General features: G+C 53.6%; 10 protein-coding genes across 10 annotated transcripts; 5 read left to right on the top strand and 5 right to left on the bottom strand.

Moving 5' to 3' along the window:
* Positions 1–131: 131 nt before the first annotated feature.
* NUU61_003863 (uncharacterized protein) lies at positions 132–1473 on the top strand (the record flags this gene model as incomplete). Its single annotated transcript, XM_056654445.1, has 4 exons — positions 132–275; positions 341–439; positions 511–1109; positions 1191–1473. 4 exons carry the CDS (start codon positions 132–134, stop codon positions 1471–1473), a joined length of 1125 nt encoding a protein of 374 aa, XP_056512472.1.
* Positions 1474–1649: 176 nt separating this feature from the next.
* On the top strand, positions 1650–2031 carry dph3 (CSL family zinc fnger-containing protein; the record flags this gene model as incomplete). The annotated part of the gene is made up of 2 exons (XM_056654444.1): positions 1650–1844; positions 1972–2031. The coding sequence occupies 2 exons, from the start codon at positions 1650–1652 to the stop codon at positions 2029–2031; spliced, it is 255 nt and encodes an 84-aa protein (XP_056512471.1).
* Positions 2032–2956: 925 nt separating this feature from the next.
* NUU61_003861 (frataxin family protein) lies at positions 2957–3709 on the bottom strand (the record flags this gene model as incomplete). Its single annotated transcript, XM_056654443.1, has 2 exons — positions 2957–3235; positions 3344–3709. The coding sequence occupies 2 exons, from the start codon at positions 3707–3709 to the stop codon at positions 2957–2959; spliced, it is 645 nt and encodes a 214-aa protein (XP_056512470.1).
* Positions 3710–5112: 1403 nt separating this feature from the next.
* On the bottom strand, positions 5113–5414 carry NUU61_003860 (uncharacterized protein; the record flags this gene model as incomplete). Its single annotated transcript, XM_056654442.1, has 2 exons — positions 5113–5172; positions 5208–5414. 2 exons carry the CDS (start codon positions 5412–5414, stop codon positions 5113–5115), a joined length of 267 nt encoding a protein of 88 aa, XP_056512469.1.
* A 616-nt stretch (positions 5415–6030) lies between these two features.
* Positions 6031–6855, top strand: NUU61_003859 (glycoside hydrolase family 128 protein; the record flags this gene model as incomplete). The annotated part of the gene is made up of 1 exon (XM_056654441.1): positions 6031–6855. The coding sequence occupies one exon, from the start codon at positions 6031–6033 to the stop codon at positions 6853–6855; it is 825 nt and encodes a 274-aa protein (XP_056512468.1).
* Positions 6856–8536: 1681 nt separating this feature from the next.
* NUU61_003858 (glycoside hydrolase family 75 protein) lies at positions 8537–9431 on the top strand (the record flags this gene model as incomplete). The annotated part of the gene is made up of 3 exons (XM_056654440.1): positions 8537–8632; positions 8728–9090; positions 9174–9431. The coding sequence occupies 3 exons, from the start codon at positions 8537–8539 to the stop codon at positions 9429–9431; spliced, it is 717 nt and encodes a 238-aa protein (XP_056512467.1).
* A 326-nt stretch (positions 9432–9757) lies between these two features.
* NUU61_003857 (WD40 repeat domain-containing protein) lies at positions 9758–11409 on the bottom strand (the record flags this gene model as incomplete). The annotated part of the gene is made up of 3 exons (XM_056654439.1): positions 9758–10600; positions 10659–10822; positions 10881–11409. 3 exons carry the CDS (start codon positions 11407–11409, stop codon positions 9758–9760), a joined length of 1536 nt encoding a protein of 511 aa, XP_056512466.1.
* Positions 11410–11622: 213 nt separating this feature from the next.
* On the top strand, positions 11623–13128 carry NUU61_003856 (inositol phosphosphingolipid phospholipase; the record flags this gene model as incomplete). The annotated part of the gene is made up of 1 exon (XM_056654438.1): positions 11623–13128. One exon carries the CDS (start codon positions 11623–11625, stop codon positions 13126–13128), a length of 1506 nt encoding a protein of 501 aa, XP_056512465.1.
* Positions 13129–13409: 281 nt separating this feature from the next.
* Positions 13410–14474, bottom strand: thiA (thiamine thiazole synthase; the record flags this gene model as incomplete). The annotated part of the gene is made up of 2 exons (XM_056654437.1): positions 13410–14062; positions 14129–14474. 2 exons carry the CDS (start codon positions 14472–14474, stop codon positions 13410–13412), a joined length of 999 nt encoding a protein of 332 aa, XP_056512464.1.
* A 1049-nt stretch (positions 14475–15523) lies between these two features.
* Positions 15524–17334, bottom strand: NUU61_003854 (putative MFS transporter; the record flags this gene model as incomplete). The annotated part of the gene is made up of 6 exons (XM_056654436.1): positions 15524–15837; positions 15904–16231; positions 16283–16754; positions 16808–16972; positions 17038–17071; positions 17130–17334. 6 exons carry the CDS (start codon positions 17332–17334, stop codon positions 15524–15526), a joined length of 1518 nt encoding a protein of 505 aa, XP_056512463.1.
* Positions 17335–17884: the final 550 nt, after the last annotated feature.

The raw sequence follows: 17884 nt of genomic DNA, 5'->3' as shown, positions 1-17884 counted from the left end.
TATCCCCAATGTACGATTACGAAAGCAATGTTGAATTGAAAATGTATGTGTATTGAAACTTGCCTCCGTAGTGTCACGCGTTGGTCGCCTCTGTTGGCGGTGAACCCCCCTGGTCTCCGTCAACATCAACAATGATCCCACCCTGCGACGCCTCCATTCTCGAACACAATCCACAATTCAAACGACTCTATGAGACCTTGACAACTACACTGCTAAATCCTGATGGATCGACACGTACTCAGGATACAGACCCGGCGCGGACAGCTGCTGTGGGGGTACGTCGCACCCTGGACAAACAGTTTCAGACGTACATAGCAGAGATTCTAACTCCTTACATCAGGACCTGAAACAATGCCAGACTCAGAGTGCAAAGAAGCGATTGAAGACGCAGATGCTTCGACGGCTAGCGTTTGCGTCGGACAGCGAGTTACCCGAGAAGGTGAGTAGAGCATTTGTAGAGCTACAGCTTGTGTTTTTGAGAGACACCGACTGATGATTTTTGTGGGCTAGTGCCATGACAACCTCGCCATTATCTCACTCTACCTCGAGACCCCGCGCGCCGCAATCGAGCTTGACAACTCTAAACAAGACGGAGACGACAATGCGCTTTCCCTTCTGGCGCCTGAGATCGAAGCATTCTACTCCCATATCCCGGTCTTCATCCTGCCCTTCTCGAACCTCGTCTCCTCGGCTGTCCATGACCTGCGAACGTTAGCTACTGCCGGAACTAGATCCGGTGACGCCGACACGGACCTTGCAACACTGGCTTCATCTTCACGAAGTATCCCGGGGCCGTCGCGTCCAACCCATAATGCTCGCGCCCGCGCCCGAGACCGCAGGGTGCGGACTTCGATGGCGCCCGTCCCGCCTCTCTCGTCGCAACTCCACAATCGTATCACAGCTCTTCGCCATACACAGCTATCGGAGATGCCCGCAGCTCGGCGCCAGATGGCCGCGACTGCCGCGGCAGTTCTCGCAGCACGGACGCGGGTTCTGGAGCGGACGGTGGTGATTCTCGAGCGCGCGAAACATGGCGCGTTGGCGAGAGCCACCAAGGCCAAGGCCGAGCACCTGGCCACTGTTGCGCAAGGGGTGGAGGGGAAAGTGGAGTATGTCATGCCACTTATTTTGCGATGAGATACTCGGTATGGGGTTTGGTCTATCGTTGCTAACTACGTCGGGGGTTACAGGGTCACCAAGCTCGAAATCACGGCTACTCTCTACACACCGGAAACCGTTGCTGCGCTCAACCGGTACCAGCAGCATCTGCGGGAGACTCGAACTCGACTCGACGAGCGGCGCGCCATCGCTGTTGAAGAACTGAAGCGGTACGGGGATGTGGAGGGGTCCGATGGCCCTGCTACGGAGGCGGGGGCAGATGGAGGAACACTAGCTGAGATCGCTCGCCGGTACGGGCTACTGGTGAGCGAAGTCGAGACGGTCAAAATGGAGATCGCCCGACTGGGCGAGTGAATATGCATTGATAAATGAGAATGTCCGTTGATAATTGCAACCTTGGAGCCTTTCAAGGATATAGCGAAGTCACATGACCCGTAAACTTTTCTGCCCGCCACTTGTGTCTGGCGTTCATCAACAACTCGATTTTTTTTTAAATTGCCACCCGACAGAGAACTCCCTCCCCCGTAATCATGGCCGACGACGCACTGTCCATCTACGATGAGATCGAGATCGAAGACATGACCTTCGACCCGGCCATCCAGATCTACCACTTCCCCTGCCCGTGCGGCGACCGGTTCGAGATTGCGATCGATGACTTGCGCGATGGCGAGGAGATCGCTGTGTGTCCGAGCTGCAGCTTGATGATCCGGGTGATTTTCGATCAGGTGTGTTTTACTGAGAATAAGATAGAGATTCTTTTCCTTTGTCTCTTTTTTTTTGTCGCTTGATTTTTTTCTTTCTTTTTTTCTTCGGTATCGAATGCTAATGTTTCACCCCGCGGGGTATCCATAGGCCGATCTCCCTCAGGCTGATAACCAGCAAAACGGCGGCGCGGTCGCAGTTAAGGCGTGAAGAAGCAGCAACCAAAAAAAAAAGCCACAAAGAGGTGTTTGGGTGTTGCTGAAGACATGTGGAGATATACAATGTCGCTGCTCATACGGTATCAAGTGGAGTCCTGCCCTTCCACTAAAACTGGGTTATATTCCCAACTGGAACTTTGACTTTCCACGCAGAGACCCAGGAGAGAATGCTTTGTATTGAAATCTCCATAAACCCGGGCCTTGTTTACCCCGAGTCCGCGTTGATGTCCCAGCCGCGTCGGCTTTGTGATACCCGACCCAGTGAGCTCTCTCTTCCCTGGTCTGGTCTCGACATAGACGGAGTTTGCACGACACACAGACAGGCGGCTAGGGATTGCGAATTAATCCCGCGCCGTACCAGGCTGATCAGGACTCGACCGGGTCGTGGGTGTCTTGGACCTCGAGTGTCCGATGTCTTGGATAGTGTTTTTGGAGTCTTTTATACTCCCGGAAACACAACCAGGCAGAACTGTCCCAGCCTTCAGTCAAGGTCTTGGAATTATAAGGCGCATCAAAGGATTGGCCTGCGTGGTCTTTGTGTGTTTAGGCTATTGAATATGTCGCCCTGGTCTTACCCCGTCGTGTTTCGGGGTGGACACTGAACAAATTGCTTTGATGTTGATATAATCATGAGATCTCGTATTTGCTCAATTATACACCCAATGATTCTGAGAATAGTGTTCTTCCCAGACCCATAGTATGCAGTTTTCTTCAATCCAACCACAACCAGCGATGCCCCGACCTTCCTCGATACCTCAAGTCCATAACTAGTAGGATTCTACATAGAGACAGGGTAATCAGTAGACACGTCCAAGATAAAACTACACAACGCAACAAAACAGAAAAAAAAAAAAAAAAAAACACGGAAAACAGAACCCAAACTCCATCCCTCAATCGGGAATCAGAGAGAGGTAAGATCACGCATCTGTAACAACACTATATATATCACGCGGCAACCCCAGCGTCAGCTCGGTATTAAGCAGATCGGTCAGATTGGAGCCGTCGCGCAGATAAATCCACTGGCCATTGACAAAGGGGCGCGACTCCTGCTTCTCGTGCATGCGGTCGCCCTCGATGATCCAATCGTAGCGCTTGGGGCCCGAGACGGGCGAGCTGAGCCAGATTTGTTTGTTGGGGGGTTGTTTGTTGAGGACGTAGGTGCCGATGGCGGGGACGGAGATGTTGAGGACGCCGGCCTTTCAGTGGTTAGTTGGATATTATAAGAGTGAAGACAGAAGAATCCAGAATCAGGAATGAAGAAATGGGAAATGCCATTCAAGGGTAGGGAAGGGAGAGGCTTACACTATACTCCGCTTCAACATCACCCCCTCCTCCTGCACCTTCTCCAGCTCCCCGAGGAGCACATTGAAGTAATGCTCCGAGTACTCATAGTACTGCTCCGGCGTCAACGGCGACGGCTCCGTCACATGCGTCGCGGCACCCGCGACCGGGGCTGACTGCGGGTTCGGGGCGGGCGGGTCTTCTGAGCCCGGGGTGATGCCCTTGGCAGTAGCAGGCGAGGCATGGAATGAGCGGGCGGGTGGCAGAGAGCTGCGGACGGTGCGGGATCGGGGAAGCAGAGCGGAGGCGGCGGGTGGGCGGGTGGTTGTGGATGTGGAGGTGCGGCGCACAGCTGATAGGAGGAGTCGGGGGGTTGTGCGGGATAACATTGTTGATTATTGTTGGTTGGGACTTGGTGGGTTGTAGAGGGAGAAGGGGATAGGATTGTGTTGCTGTCGTTGGTTCGTAGCTGGTGTGGAGAGAAGGTGCATACATCATCGGGACACCGCCTTCTGGGTTGGGCTGGCAGTATTAGCACACGGAGTATCATTTTTTTTGAAGAATTGAAGATTCTTTAGAGAGAAATAGAGAAATCAAGTAGAATGGGCTCGTTAAAGAATGGAAAATGGTTAGACAATCATAGAGTAGAGTGGCATTAGCATATAGTATATCCATTGCATCCCAGTAGAGTAGATGGCCTACCTCGGTCGGCAGATAGAGTCAACTATTCTCTAGGTAGAGCGTCATCATGCTCTCCAAGGTTACTCATAGAATAGAATCAACAATAGCACAGATCTATTCATAATATTCAAATCTATAGATATGCATAGCAGCCCCATTCTGCCTCAGGCAGCAAAGGCCACGGGCTGAGTAGTCTAGAAAAAGTCGGGGAATCAAGGCACATGACCCCGACCATCTCACCCACAGGAACCACCAGATCCGCACCATGAATCTCAGATGGGATTGATGTGACCAGCCCCCACGGGCCACACCGAGGTCTGATTCCACCTGGTCACATCCCCTAGTCCACCACCGATATAGGGGCCTTTATGCCTGTTTTGAGGGATGAGATCCTGGATTAGGGTCCTTGGCCTTGAGGGGAATTCCCGAGGAGTAGGGAGAATTAGGGGGGAAAAGGAAGTAAGAGGGAGGTAGGGATGACATGGATGTAAGAAGGGATCCTAGATCCAGGAGCTAAGGATGGAAGTTCATCTTACATCTTACTCCTAGAAAAGGCCCCCCCCCCCCCCGATGCTGAAATGCTGGCCCCAACGCTACACAATATGCCATGACGATCATCCTGATATTGATGATCAGTTCCCGGCCCCAGGTCATATATCCCCAGAGAGTTACGCATGGCGACCGGGATGGAATCCTTCGGTCAGTTGGGGCCAGGATGACCTCATGGGGATGGAATAGCGTCAACTTCCTCGGATATTCGATCGGGTGATGAGATCAGAGAAGATGATTTGAAGCCGGGAAGAAACGGCCCAATTATTACTTCTGTATAGTAGAGTGCCTCTCCAGGTACTCGTAGACCCGTGATCTTCTCTCTCCAGTTGCATTCGGACTGTACGAATGTGTGAACTAGTCCGGTAGGCGCAGAGTCCGGCAATGCTTATTACTCGGTGGGGCCATCTGAAACATCCATGAAGATCGGCAGTTGAGCCGGATCGCCTTGGAGTAACCAAGAAATTGGAATGTGTGTAAGAGAATAGATAATGATAGAGATAATAATATAATACACTTGAATACCTAATTATTGCGGACCTGGTGTGACTGGCTCCGCCTATCACGGCGCCTGCCCTGACCGGCGCCATGGAACCGCCTGGCGTCCGCCACTCAATTGTGCCTACGCAATCGCATCCATGGAATCCCTCGTCTCACCCACGGCCTCGCCTCCTGCGGTCCACTCCAAACCCCTTCGATAGCTTCTTGTGAGTCTTCCTGTTCCTGACGACCTGCCAGGGACCAGCCAATAACTGCCATGGTAAAACGCCAGGCAAAACGCCAGGCGGCGCCATCGAGCGCATTCTGACGCGAGACGCCAGCAACCACGAACCAGCGGATGGTGTCCGAAAGAAGAATCTCCATCGTACGACAGGATAGTAGAAAATCAACCGGAGCTTGGACCGTTTCACCAAAGTCCAGGCCGTGGAGTAGATGAATCTCATTTTTCTACTCCACTCGGGTGTATCAGTTTATGCGTGAGACCAATCATGGCCATGTCGGGCCTGTCAAATCCCCAATATCCAGACGTTGTCTGCCCCTGGATCGCCATGGACTCAATGAGAACAAATAAGAAAAATTCAAAGAAAGGAAAGCAAATCAAACTTTGTCCCCTTACACCAATGGCGGTTACATCTCCGCTCCACGGGCCCTGCAGGCCCCGAAGGCCCCCTCCGAAGGGGAGGATTTAATAGCCCCCAAGGCCCCCGGTTTCTTCTGTCTCTCTTCAGCCTGCTGTGCCAGTTCTCTTTTTCATTCCTTCGAATCCTTCCGAATCCTTAGTCCTGTGCCGTGCACGGTCTAATCGTTCTTTCCTTTTCGAGCTTTGATAGCCACTCCCTTTTTTTTTTTTTTTTTACCTGAGAACAGGCTTCTCTGATTCTTGACTTGCTTTTGAGCACATCCACTCCTTGTGTGCCTTGTTATCTTTCTACCTTCTATCTTTGAACCAAAGGGTCAACAGTCATCAGGAACAGTCACCATGGTCTCCTTCACCAAGCTGTTTACTACCGGTCTCCTGGCCACCTCGGCCCTTGCCGCCCCCGTGGAGCAGCTGCAGAAGCGCGGCTCCAACAAGCGAGGTGCCGCCTACAACGACGCCAACCTGGTGTCGTCGCTGGCCGACCGCCAAGCCGTCAGCTGGGCCTACAACTGGAACATGCTGGCCGCCGGCTCCCTCCCGCAGGGCGTCGAGTTCGTGCCGATGCTCTGGGGCCTCAAGGACATCGGCGGCTGGGCCGACGCCATCAAAACCGCGCTGACAGGCTCCGGCCTGCTCGGCGATGGCTCCAGCGGCAACAAATACATCATGGGCTTCAACGAGCCGGACATGGCCTCGCAGGCGGCCATGAGCCCCTCCGACGCCGCCTCCTACTACATGCAGTACATCACCCCCTACGCCGGCTCGGCCAAGCTCATCAGTCCCGCCGTCACCTCGTCTACGGACCCGAACATGGGCCTGCAGTGGTTCAACTCGTTCATGGACAGCTGCGGCAACTGCAAGATCTCCGGTCTGGCTGTCCACTGGTACGGCAACACCCCCGACGAGTTCAAATCGTTTGTCAATCAGGCTATCCAGACTGCTTCTGCCCACGGCCTGCAGGAGGTCTGGATTACCGAGTTTGCGCTCCAGGCCGACGCCCAGGGCCAGGGCTCCCCCGATGTCACCGCCCAATTCCTGAACGATGTTCTCCCCTGGTTGGACTCGCAGCAGGCTGTCTCGCGCTATGCGTACTTCATGTGCGCCGAGAATCACATGTTCAGTGGGGGCGGCCTCAACAAGGCCGGTGATGCTTACGCTGCGTAAACTGAGCTGGTTTGAAAAGAAATCAAAAACCAAAAAGAAAGAAATTGACGAGGAACGAATCGATCTTCCTGAGGAAGACCCGGCGAATGTGGTTTGGATTGGTTTAGGCTGGGATTGGTATTCATATCTAGGAGTTGATTTCAGTCAATGTCTCAATATGATCTGTCAGTTATATTATTACTTCATAGTTATTGCATCCAGTCGTGTAGTTATCCCGTAAAATAGGCTTCCATGGGCTGGATGTTGCTGCTTTAGTCAAGGCCAGGCTCCACTCGTCCACGATATCTAGGCTGGCATAGGGCGCTGTCATGCGAAGCTGCCTAGATCATGTTGAATGTCAAGTTGACATGTAAGACTAGACTAGCTCTGTCTCATTAAGGTCGTCGAAGAAGAGAGGTTAATTTTAAGTATGAAGTGTTGGGTTGGGTGTTGGTTCAGTGGGCAGTGGTCCGTGTTGATTAGCTGACCCACAAGAGAAGATAATAATTCCACGCAATGAGAAGGAAGAATAAAGAAAAGACGTCGCAATAAACCTACAAGTCCATGCGGAGACAAGGCTGCGCGTTGCGATGATCTACTGCGAGGTTTTAGGTATTTTCCACTCTTACCTGAATAGGCAATTCCTCATACTCCCGAGGTCCCTAGTAGTCTCTATGAATAGAAATGACACTCTCTGAAGAATAAAAGAAAATCAGAGAGATTGATCATCATGTGAAGAAGACTAAAATCCCAGCCTTGCTCTTAAGGATAAATGGTGATATTGGATCTTGCCAATCCCGCCCACGTTCACTCCAGGGTTCCGCAATATTCATGAGATGAGCAGAGAATGCTATCAGATCAAGTTAACCCGCCCCCTTCGAGGCCAAGTTAAACTGAGCATTGAAAGACCACAAGGAGGGGGTGCAGCCTTGAGGCGAATTATGTCGACGGGACGGAGGCGACGGATCAAAATGGGTATATGAGGGCCCTTATTTTAATTATGGGAAGGGCAAACTGACAGGACTCATTGGATCTAATTGGACCTCTAGCAAAACACATAGTGTACGGTCAATATGTGCCCTATGGACTAGAACTGTTCGTATGGAGTAAGGACGTGCTGATCAGGGGCTGAATGGTGCATTGCAGATGGGATGGGCGAGCTCCTCTACTAAAATAGGTCTACTTTTGCAGGGATTGTGGATTTGGGGTATATTTAAATACCATAGATTTTTGGGAAATTGCTATCCTTGAATTGATTCACGAGTCGAGGTTCAAGTGTTGAGTATCAATATTACCCCGAGTGTCACAGACGCTGATTTCATGAATCGCATACTCTCCTATTATATTATTATTATTATTATTATTATTATTTTCAAAAAAACAGCCATAGCCCCAGTACAATATAGAAACAACTCATCACGAAATCCTCGGGGTCAGAGTACAAGATTCAAGACCAACTTCCTAAACGGATGGACCTAAGGCGCGTGGGAGCACCAATGCTCCTCATTCAGGGGCGATCTCGCTGATCGCCCCATTTGCTCGTATATTATTGGGTATTCTGCTGGAATAGGATCCATTCAACAGATGGGGAAAAGTACTGCGAGCTGGATATATAGTCTTGAAGAATAACTACTACATTTACAAAAGAATCTCTCTGTGTATACACACTGGGAGGTAAAACCAATTCCATACAAATCTCACCATGCACTTTCTCGTCGCTCTTACCCTCCTCTCTGCAGGCCTTGTCGCAGCATATGATCTGCCAGACAATCTAAAGCAGATCTATGACAACCACAAGGTACACTAACCCTACAAAACACCATCTGACGTTTCTATTTCCTCCCCATTTTCAAACAATAATCCCACCCAACTCATATACTAATCATATGATAGACCGGAAAATGCACCAAAAAACTCTCAGGCGGCTTCACAGACGGCAGCGATAGCACCTCCCACAGCTTCGCCTACTGCGCCGACCTCGACGGCGCCATCTACCTGCACAGCTCCAGCAACGGCGGCCAATACGACAACCTGGACGTCGACTGCGACGGCCGCAACGACAAAGGCGGCGCCTGTGGCGCGGACCAGACGGGCCAGGACCAGACGGCGTTCAAGGACCAGCTGAGCCAGTACGGCATCCAGGATCTGGACGCGAATGTTCACCCCTATGTCGTGTTTGGCAACACGAATTTTGATCCGCAGCAGTATGGGATGGAGCCGCTGAGTGTCATGGCTGTTGTGTGTAATAACCAGGTGGTAAGTACTGCACTCAACCCGTGGATACAAAACTTCATGGACTTGAATGGATAGACTTACTGATCACTTCTTCTCTGGTATAGATCTATGGCGTTTGGGGCGATACTAATGGCGAGGACTCGACTGGTGAAGCGTCCATTTCTCTCGCGCAGATGTGTTTCCCCGATGATTATATCAATGGCGATAATGGCCATGGCCAGGACGATGTGCTGTTCTTGGGCTTCACTGGGAAGGATGCTGTGCCTGGTGACAAGGCGGACTGGAAGGCTGGGGACCGCAATGCCTTTGAGGAGAGCATTAAGGATCTTGGGGATAAGTTGGTGGCGGGTCTGAAGGCTTAGTGCTGGGCTTTTCATTGCCAGGCAGGTAGGCTTGTCATGTCAGAGACTGGAGTATAGATGAGTGAAGATTGAAGTCTGAGGTTATCTCATCCCTCTTTTTTTGTATCTAGTCTATGCCATCAGAAATGACCGATATTCATGTCTGACTACTCTGATCATGATCTTATTCCATTCAACTCATGCTTTTATCAAAACTAATATGCAACCATTTCTATGCAAAGTTCACGATCAAGTTTTTCTCCCACACGACGCCAGACACCAAGGGTATTCCCATCCTAGAATAAACCGCCAGGCAAAAGAAATCATTAGAGAAAACAGCGATGGAATCATGTCATCGTCACATCTTCCGCAGGCGTGGCATCCCCCGAGGGCGGGGCGTCGGCCATGGCATCGTCTCCGTCTTCGTCGTGAGCAGGCGTCTCCTGCCCATTGACTTCAGCAGGGGTGGCGTCAGAGGTAGCAATGCCCGGTGCCACTGGACTCTCATCCTCGGAAGCTTCTTCCCACACACGCACGGTCTTATCGAGGCCACAGCTGACAACCAGACGCTTGCCGTCCAATTTGCCCGTGTGCACACCCAGGACAACGTCGGTGTGGCCCTCGAGCCGCTGCAAGGTGTTTTTGCTGACCAGATCCCAAAAGAGAATGGCGCCGTCCTCACTGCCGCTGACGGCGAAGCATAGCGGCGGCGTGTACTTCACATCCGGCGGACCATACAACCCAAAGCACCCGGACAGACTGTACTTCTTATTCACGTGGCCCTGGAACGTCTTGATGACACGGCTCTCGACATAGTTCCACAGCCGTACACAGCCATCGAGCGTCCAGGCCAGAATGTATTTGCCGTTCGGCGAGAATTTCACGCACGTGGCCGGCGGGTTATCTTCGTGGACCAATGTCCGGAGACACTGCCCGCTGTGAGTGTCCCAAACACGGACGAGGCCGTCCAGCGCGCACGACACGATCAGCGTGCCGTCGTGAACCACGTCGATGCCGGCGACCGGATCGGAATGTGCTGGCAGAGACCGCATCACTCGCGCTCGCCGCACATCCCACATGAACACGGCCTCGTCGTAGGAGCCGCTGATGAGGATATTGCCCTTGGGTGTGAAGGCAATTTGGTAGACGTAGTTGTGGTGGCCGACAAAGTTCTTCGTGTGCGGCTTGAGCTATACATCTCAGGTGATTAGTCTTATCATCAAGCACAAATTCATATAGGCTCCTTACCGTGTTCACATTCCAAAATCGAATGGTCTTGTCATCAGACCCGGATGCGATCCACTGGCCGTCAGGGCTCCAGGCAAGCGTGGAGATTCCTGCCAAATGCCCCTCAAATGTGTAGATGAGCCTGCCCGTCGCGGTGCTCCAGACTTTGATGGCTGCGTCGGCGCCTGTGGGAATGAATCAGCGACGCTCGGACTAGAGATAAGAACACATCAGATAACCTACCAGCACTGGCAATCATCGAGCAATCCGGCGAGAACTGCACAGCAGAAACTCCCCGTAGATGGCCTCGCAGCACAAATTTCTCCTTGTAGTTTAGGTGGTCCGGCTTGGAAGGCGGCGGAGGGGATGGGGGAGGAACCGGCGTGGGGGAGCGGTCCGACATAGCGTCCGCAGCATTATCATGGGTCTCGTCGACGTTGGTCATTCCATCCTCGGCAAGGACTTCAGATTCGTCGTGGGATTGGCCTTCATGGCTGCTGTCTGGTCGCTTGATAGGCGAGGGGCTGCGGCGACGGCGCGAACCACGCCAATACTCGTCTGCGTCAACGGCGAGTTCGTCAGGGCTCTCGGACCCGGTGAATTGACGCTCTTGCTGATAGGGACGCTGGGGAGTGAATCCTTTGTGCATGGTCCAGCTGGCTCGGCGGCGTTCTGCTTCCTCATGGTCTGAGCCCGCGGCAAGTTCGTCGGAGGAGGATTCAACGGGGGACTGGGCGCGCGGGTCCCGGCGGCGAGGGTTTGGGGTGGGCATGGCCCATTACCAGCACGAAAACAGCCCAAACGAAGAAAAACACACAAGCAAACGCGCCGGAAGGGGCGAACGCAAGTTAATTGCCCGGGAAGATCGCAAGTGTTCGTTGCGATGGAGAAAATCGAAACGCGTCGGAGGGCGGTGAGCCTGTTCCGTTTACATCATTGCAGCGCTCTTCCTTCAACTGCTTGCAGCCCATCAATCTCGGGCCCAATGGCCTCCTCAATTCCTGGCGAACCGCCCTCGAACATTCGCATCTTGACTCTCAACTGCTGGGGTCTCAAGTACCTCGCAACCTATCGCCATGAACGCTTGTCCGAGATCGGCCGGCAGCTGGCCCTTGCCAGTCCACCTCCCGAGATAGTTGGACTACAGGAATGCTGGACGCAGCAGGACTACGAAAGTATTCGGAATCAGACGCAGCACATTCTGCCTTATGGCAAATACTACTTCGGAGGGATCTTCGGTGCGGGACTGGCAATTTTGTCGCGGTGGCCAATCGAGGAGAGCACCATGTACGCCTACCCGCTGAATGGACGGCCGACGGCATTCTTCCGGGGAGATTGGTTCGTGGGCAAAGGCGTGGCATGTGCACGAGTCCGGTTTGGCCCCGGCACGGCGGATGTGGCCGAAGTGTTTTGCACCCACCTGCATGCACCTTACGAGCGCGAGCCCCACGACTCCTACCTCTGCCACCGCACCGCGCAGGCATGGGAGATCTCCAAGCTGATGCGCGGCGCGGCTGAGCGAGGGCATCTGGTCATTGGACTGGGAGATTTCAACATGCTGCCCTCGTCCTTCGCACACCGTCTCATCACTGCCCAGAGCCCTGTCCGCGACGTCTGGCGCGAGCTCCATCCCGACTCGTCCGTGGGAGCCGCCATCGATGCCGTTGAGCGCGCACGCAACCGGCCTATCCCCTCGGCCGAGTTCAATCTGGCCGAGAATGGCGCCACATGCGACGGCGCCTTCAATACCTGGCGCTGGTCCAAAGCGTTGCGCAAAAGCCTCGAGAAGGGCGAAGACGTCGTTATCGACAATAATGTCTCGGACCCTCGTGGGAAACGCCTCGATTATATCTTCATCGGTGACGGCGGCTACGCACCTGATTTTCCTCAGCCTCGCTGGTCCGTCGAGTCCGTCTGCGTCGGCATGACCCAACGCCACCCCACCCTACGCTGCTCCCTCAGCGACCACTTTTCCGTCGAAGCCATCATCACCTGCTCCTCTAGCAGCAACCCCGCGAGCGTATCATCCCACCCTCCCGACCCAGCTCCGTCCTTGCCTCACTCTCCAGCTCTCCACAAAACCACTTCTACCCCGGTTTCTCCTAACGCCGCCCTCTCCCCCGAAACATACGACCATATCACCGACATGATCCATACGTACGTGCTTCGCGAACGTTCTCAACGCCGCTGGCGCCTCGCGCACTTTCTGGTGTCGCTAGTGGTCTCGATCGGGTGCATGGTTGGCGTGTGGTGGGTCGGCAGCCGCACTTATATTGGGTTTATTTTGATCCTGGTCAGTACGCTAAACTTTGGCGCGGGCATTCTGGATGGCCTGATTGGTGGCTTGTTTGTGTCGAGTGAGCTGCGTGCGCTAAAGGAGTTTGAATGGGAGGTCAGGAATGCAAGACGCTTGGTTGTTGCCGCCGAGAACGATGCTGGTAGGACTGGTGCTGGCGCTGTGTCCGGGTCGGAGAGAAAGAAGGTGGAGTGAATGATAGCTTTAGTTGAGAGTATGTGGCTGCTCATGCACTGATCAAATGTATAGTGTTAGGCGATGCCGGTATGAGTAGCTGGACAATTTAATCCATAATGACTTAACCCTTTCCTTTCACCTCACTACATGTTGATTTAAGAAGTAGATGGCACCAAATGAGTGTGGAGTGCATTTCAAATACTCGAACACGAGCTAGCTAAACCTCCATCAAGACCACCCGCATCAAAGAAAGACAAAAGACAAGCAAAACACAAGCCAGGGGAGTCCCCGAAGCAGGTTTACTCAGCGCACTCGCGCTTGCGGTCATCGAAGACACGCAGGGTCTCCTCAGCGGCCTTAACACCACTCATAGCCATAGCGCCGAAAGTAGGGCCCATGCGGTTGAAGCCGTCGATCTCCGACAGCTCCATACCACCAATGATGAGACCCTTGGTGACCTCACGGGTGTTCTTGACGATAGCGTCCTCGGCAGCGTTCATATCGAGGCCGCGCATGCCGCCGAGCTTCTCGATGGCGTTCATGGAGACGAGCCGTTTGGCGCAGAACGCGCCGAAGGGTCCGTCGTGGCCCGTCGTGCTGACGATGATGGGTGCGTTGATCGTGTTGGGGTCCATGCACGAGTGGTCGTCGTGGTGCAGCGTCACCAGCGTCCAGTTGACCACCACACCGGCCAGGCGCACGTCGTTGGTGCTGGGGTCCGGGCGTGTGATCAGGTCCTCGACGCAGGTTGCGTTGAACAGCTTGACGTTCGGGAACGACAGAACCCGTGACAGCAGCGTCGACGTGAACAGCGCGGCGTGCTTGACGACCACGAAGTTCGGGTTCGACGGCTCCTCTTCGAAGGGCACGCCCAGCTCCGTCAGGAAAGCGTCGGCGGGTCGGCGCAGGACCATGGCCGAGAAGAGCTGGCCACCCAGCCAGGCACCGCCACCTATATACATTTCTCACATTAGCTTTTTCTATGGTCTAGACCCAGGTGGTACTGAGTAATGCTTACCCGGCGACACAGAAGCCTCCAGAATGGCAATCTTCAGGTCAGGGCGCGCCTTGGCGAGCACGTAGGCGGTGCTCAGACCACACGACCCGGCGCCGACAATGACAACATCGCTCTCGGCGTAGTTGTCCAGGTCCTGAAAGTAGCGCCGGGTCATGGCGCGCGAGACCTGGCTCTCGCGGATCGGGGCGAACTTGAACTCATCCCATTTGCCGCCGAACTGCTCCAGCAGCTTGGACTGGCCCTGGCCGGTCAAGGTGGTGGACACCGTCTCGGGGACGGTCACCTTGCCCTTGATGCCAGTAGGGGCGACAGTGGCAGGCTCAAAGATAGCAGCGGGGGGAGACATGATGGGAGTATAGAGTCAAGGAATCAAGTCGATTGGTAATTGACTTGGGGCCTTGGTTAGTTTTTTCCGACTACGTTTCAAGGGGACAGGATGGGGAGGCATGATCCTTTCGCTGGTATTATCCAGATATCAAGTTATGACCGTATAATCTCAGAACGAACCCCCGCCGGAGATGTCTACCTTTGCCTCTATACCCCATACACCTGTAGGTATCTCACCTACTAGGTAGTAGAAGGTAGGCAAGGTAAGATAAACACCCCGACGTGAGAACGAACACCGGTACACACCCAGACGTTACCTGAGATACCTTGATCCCTGAGAGATAATATGCCCAGCCAAAGCGTATCCATGGCTCCCATAGTTGCTGGGGGGCAGTATGTACTTTGCCGTTAGATATCTGTCGACGAGTCAGCATCGAGGAGACACAGTGGGGACTTGGCAAAGGAAAGATGATAGTTACTGGATATCAGACAAGCGAATTGCTGGTGTGAGGTGGAAGAAAAGAAGAAGAAAAAGCGAGGAGGGGCTCAACCTTATAAGCGGGCAAAACCCCACCATCCCACATTCTGTCATTCTCTCCGACTCTCTCCGGCGCCCGGTGAGCGAAGGAACGCAGGTCTCCGCCATGATGACGTTCTGCGGTTTGTGTGGATGCTGACTGGTTTTCTGGTGTGTTTTGTGGCCCTGTGATGCAATCGACAACCCCTCCCGCGAAGATGGATCGAGTGCTCGATTCATATATACCCAACAAGACAATTAGTCGAACATCTTGGAATTACAGAATCACCGCTGGCAGACTCTCAACGGCAGAAACAGCCGTGTTTTCGTGTCGGAGCAGAGTATCCCGAGATCCTTCGCTACTCTGATCCACACCATACGGAAGGACGCGCCAAACCACAGTAACACAGCAAAGAATTCTTGCACCCACATCGTGGACATCTTGATATCATACCATTCGTTATAGCAGGCTAGGATACATGCACAAGATTCAGAATCCATTACCAAAGAGAAATTCCAACAGATACCTCCCAGGCATTGGGTCTGCTACACTACAGGACGTTCCGGAAGGTGGCACCGTAGTTCTCCTGAGCCACAGGTGTATCGTCAGACTTGGCTAGGTCAGCCTCAATCCTTGGCCCGTACTTCTTGTCAAGCTGTCGGTTCTCCCAGACCAAAAGGCAGCGAAGCCCCAAGGCCAGCAACGTAGAGAAGAACATGAACGCAGCGCAGATTGACATGCCCCGGGTGTAGCGTGGAGCATCAGCATCGGGGAAGACGTTGGTGCCGAGGAAGGGTCCGCATTGGCCGATGACATTGAGGAGGATGATGCCTCCACCACGGCGGGTGTCGGATCCTTGGTTGTCTAGAGTTTTGATTCGGTTAGAAAGATGGGATCGTCAATATCTTCGGGGGTAGATCAGTCACTCACTCAGCACCCACGGCAGGACATTGGCGATTGACGGGAAGATACCACAGGCGGCCAGGAAGACGCCGAAATACCGAACACCGACCGATTCGCAGGAGACCAACAGGATATACCCAATCCCGCCGATCAGCGACAGGACTGCGATCGTGAGGCCACGCTGCTGGTAGCGATCTGCCACCCAGGTGGTCGAGATCGTCGCCAAGAACGAGGCAAAGAAGGGCGGCGCCGTCAACCCTTGAGCATTAATGGCTGTAAAGCCCATTTCCTTGAGAATGGTGGGCAGAAATACGGGCAGAGATGAGAAGCTGACATTGCAGCTGAAGTAGATCAGCTATGCAAGAGTTAGCAAACAGACACTCGACTAACGTGATTCCAAACCTACCGCTGTGAGCCATGCTTTCATGTCAATCAGTGTCGATGCCAACTCCTTCCATTGGATCTTGCCCTCCCGCTCCGATTCACCTGTCTGCTGCAGACCACGGGCGCGCGCCACCTCTTTCTCTTCCTCTGTGAGGAACCTGGCTGCTGACGGAGAGTCTGGCAAGTAGAACCACGCCAACAGCGCCGCGGCGCAGACTGGAAGACCCTCAACCAGGAACAAAACTCGCCAATTAGCCAACGCAGCGTGGCCCGAGGTGATACCGTAGGCTAAAGCCCCGGCAAAAGTGTTCGCCAGCGGAGCCGCAGAAAGGAACAGACCGCACCGGAGACCCAGCTCATGGCGCCGGTAGAAGAACGACAGCAAGTACGGCACACCGGGGCCAAACCCAGCCTCGAATGCTCCCATCAAAAAGCGCAGGGCCATCATGCCTTGCCAATTCGAAGTCGCGGCCTGACATGTTGAAACCAGACCCCTGCAGACTGTTAGTTTTCCAGGAATTGAGAGCCTTTGCACTCAGAGACACACCAGGAGAAGACCGTAAATGCAGCCCACTGGTGAGGCTTGACGATCTTCCACATCAGGGCCTGGAATTCAAACACCGTATAGGAAATATAGAAGATCGTCAGCAGCCACGAGTACTTTTGCCCGTTCAGAGAGAGGTCTTCCTCCATCCCTGCAATCTTGGCATTGCTACCGGTCGGTCAGTTTCTTTGCTCTTTTTCTCTCACTTGTTAAGTCGACTGCAGAAAACGAACCCGATATTACTGCGATCAAGGAAGGCAAGCAGATCTGTTATTCACGTAGGATTAGACACATGCGTGTGACAAGACCATGGGAGGAACCGCACAGAAAAAGCCCATCAGAGTCGGAACTCGCAGGTCCAACTTGCGCAACACTCGGCGTTCTAACTCCGGGGAAATGATGGAGGTTTCTGCGGGGGGTTGAGCCGGCTCGCTCTCCTGGTGAGCGGGCGCGGTCTTTTCGACATCCTCGGACTCCGGCGCTCGTTGAATAGCATCTTCGGGTGCAGTACTCTTGCCGAAGAACCCCATGGCGACAATCCGTGAGTAATCCCGAAGCGACAGACGAGGAAGAAAGGGTTAAGAAGGGAAGAAAGGGAGGGGAAAACAGATGGGGAGACAGAAAAGACTCGGGGGGCTCGGTAAAAACCCCCATCCTTATACGTGCGGGGGATGAGAATGTGGACCGATAGTCGCAATGGTGAGGATTGTCCATTCAAGCGGCAGTGATTGGCGTCCCTCTTCCACAGCAAGGAGAGTGGAGGCCATCGAACTTGCGGAGGCCGAGGGAAAAGCTTGGGTGGAGCCCCAAAAGCTTGGGAAGAGCGAAATGCACAATCCCGATTGTGCTGACCTGCTCCCCACCGACCTCATTTCGAACGTGAGAGGTCGGGGTTCAGTGCTTATCTCCATCTTGCATCACGAGTGACCCCCTCTGGATGTCGGACATGTGTAATCCCCGAGATATTGATGGCTGGTGGCTGGCCAGGTGGTCGTAAGCAGAAAGAGGGAATCGAGGATGTGGCCCCCAAATTCTGGAGAGAATTCATCCCACATCCACGTCCAGCCCGTGGTTCACGTA

This window comes from Penicillium alfredii (assembly GCF_028826965.1).
Source record: "Penicillium alfredii strain IBT 34128 chromosome Unknown utg000005l_segment0_segment0, whole genome shotgun sequence".
Taxonomy (NCBI): Eukaryota; Fungi; Ascomycota; class Eurotiomycetes; order Eurotiales; family Aspergillaceae; genus Penicillium; species Penicillium alfredii.
The sequence above is the reverse complement of the archived record's forward strand: the minus strand, read 5'-3'. Positions and strand labels throughout refer to the sequence as shown.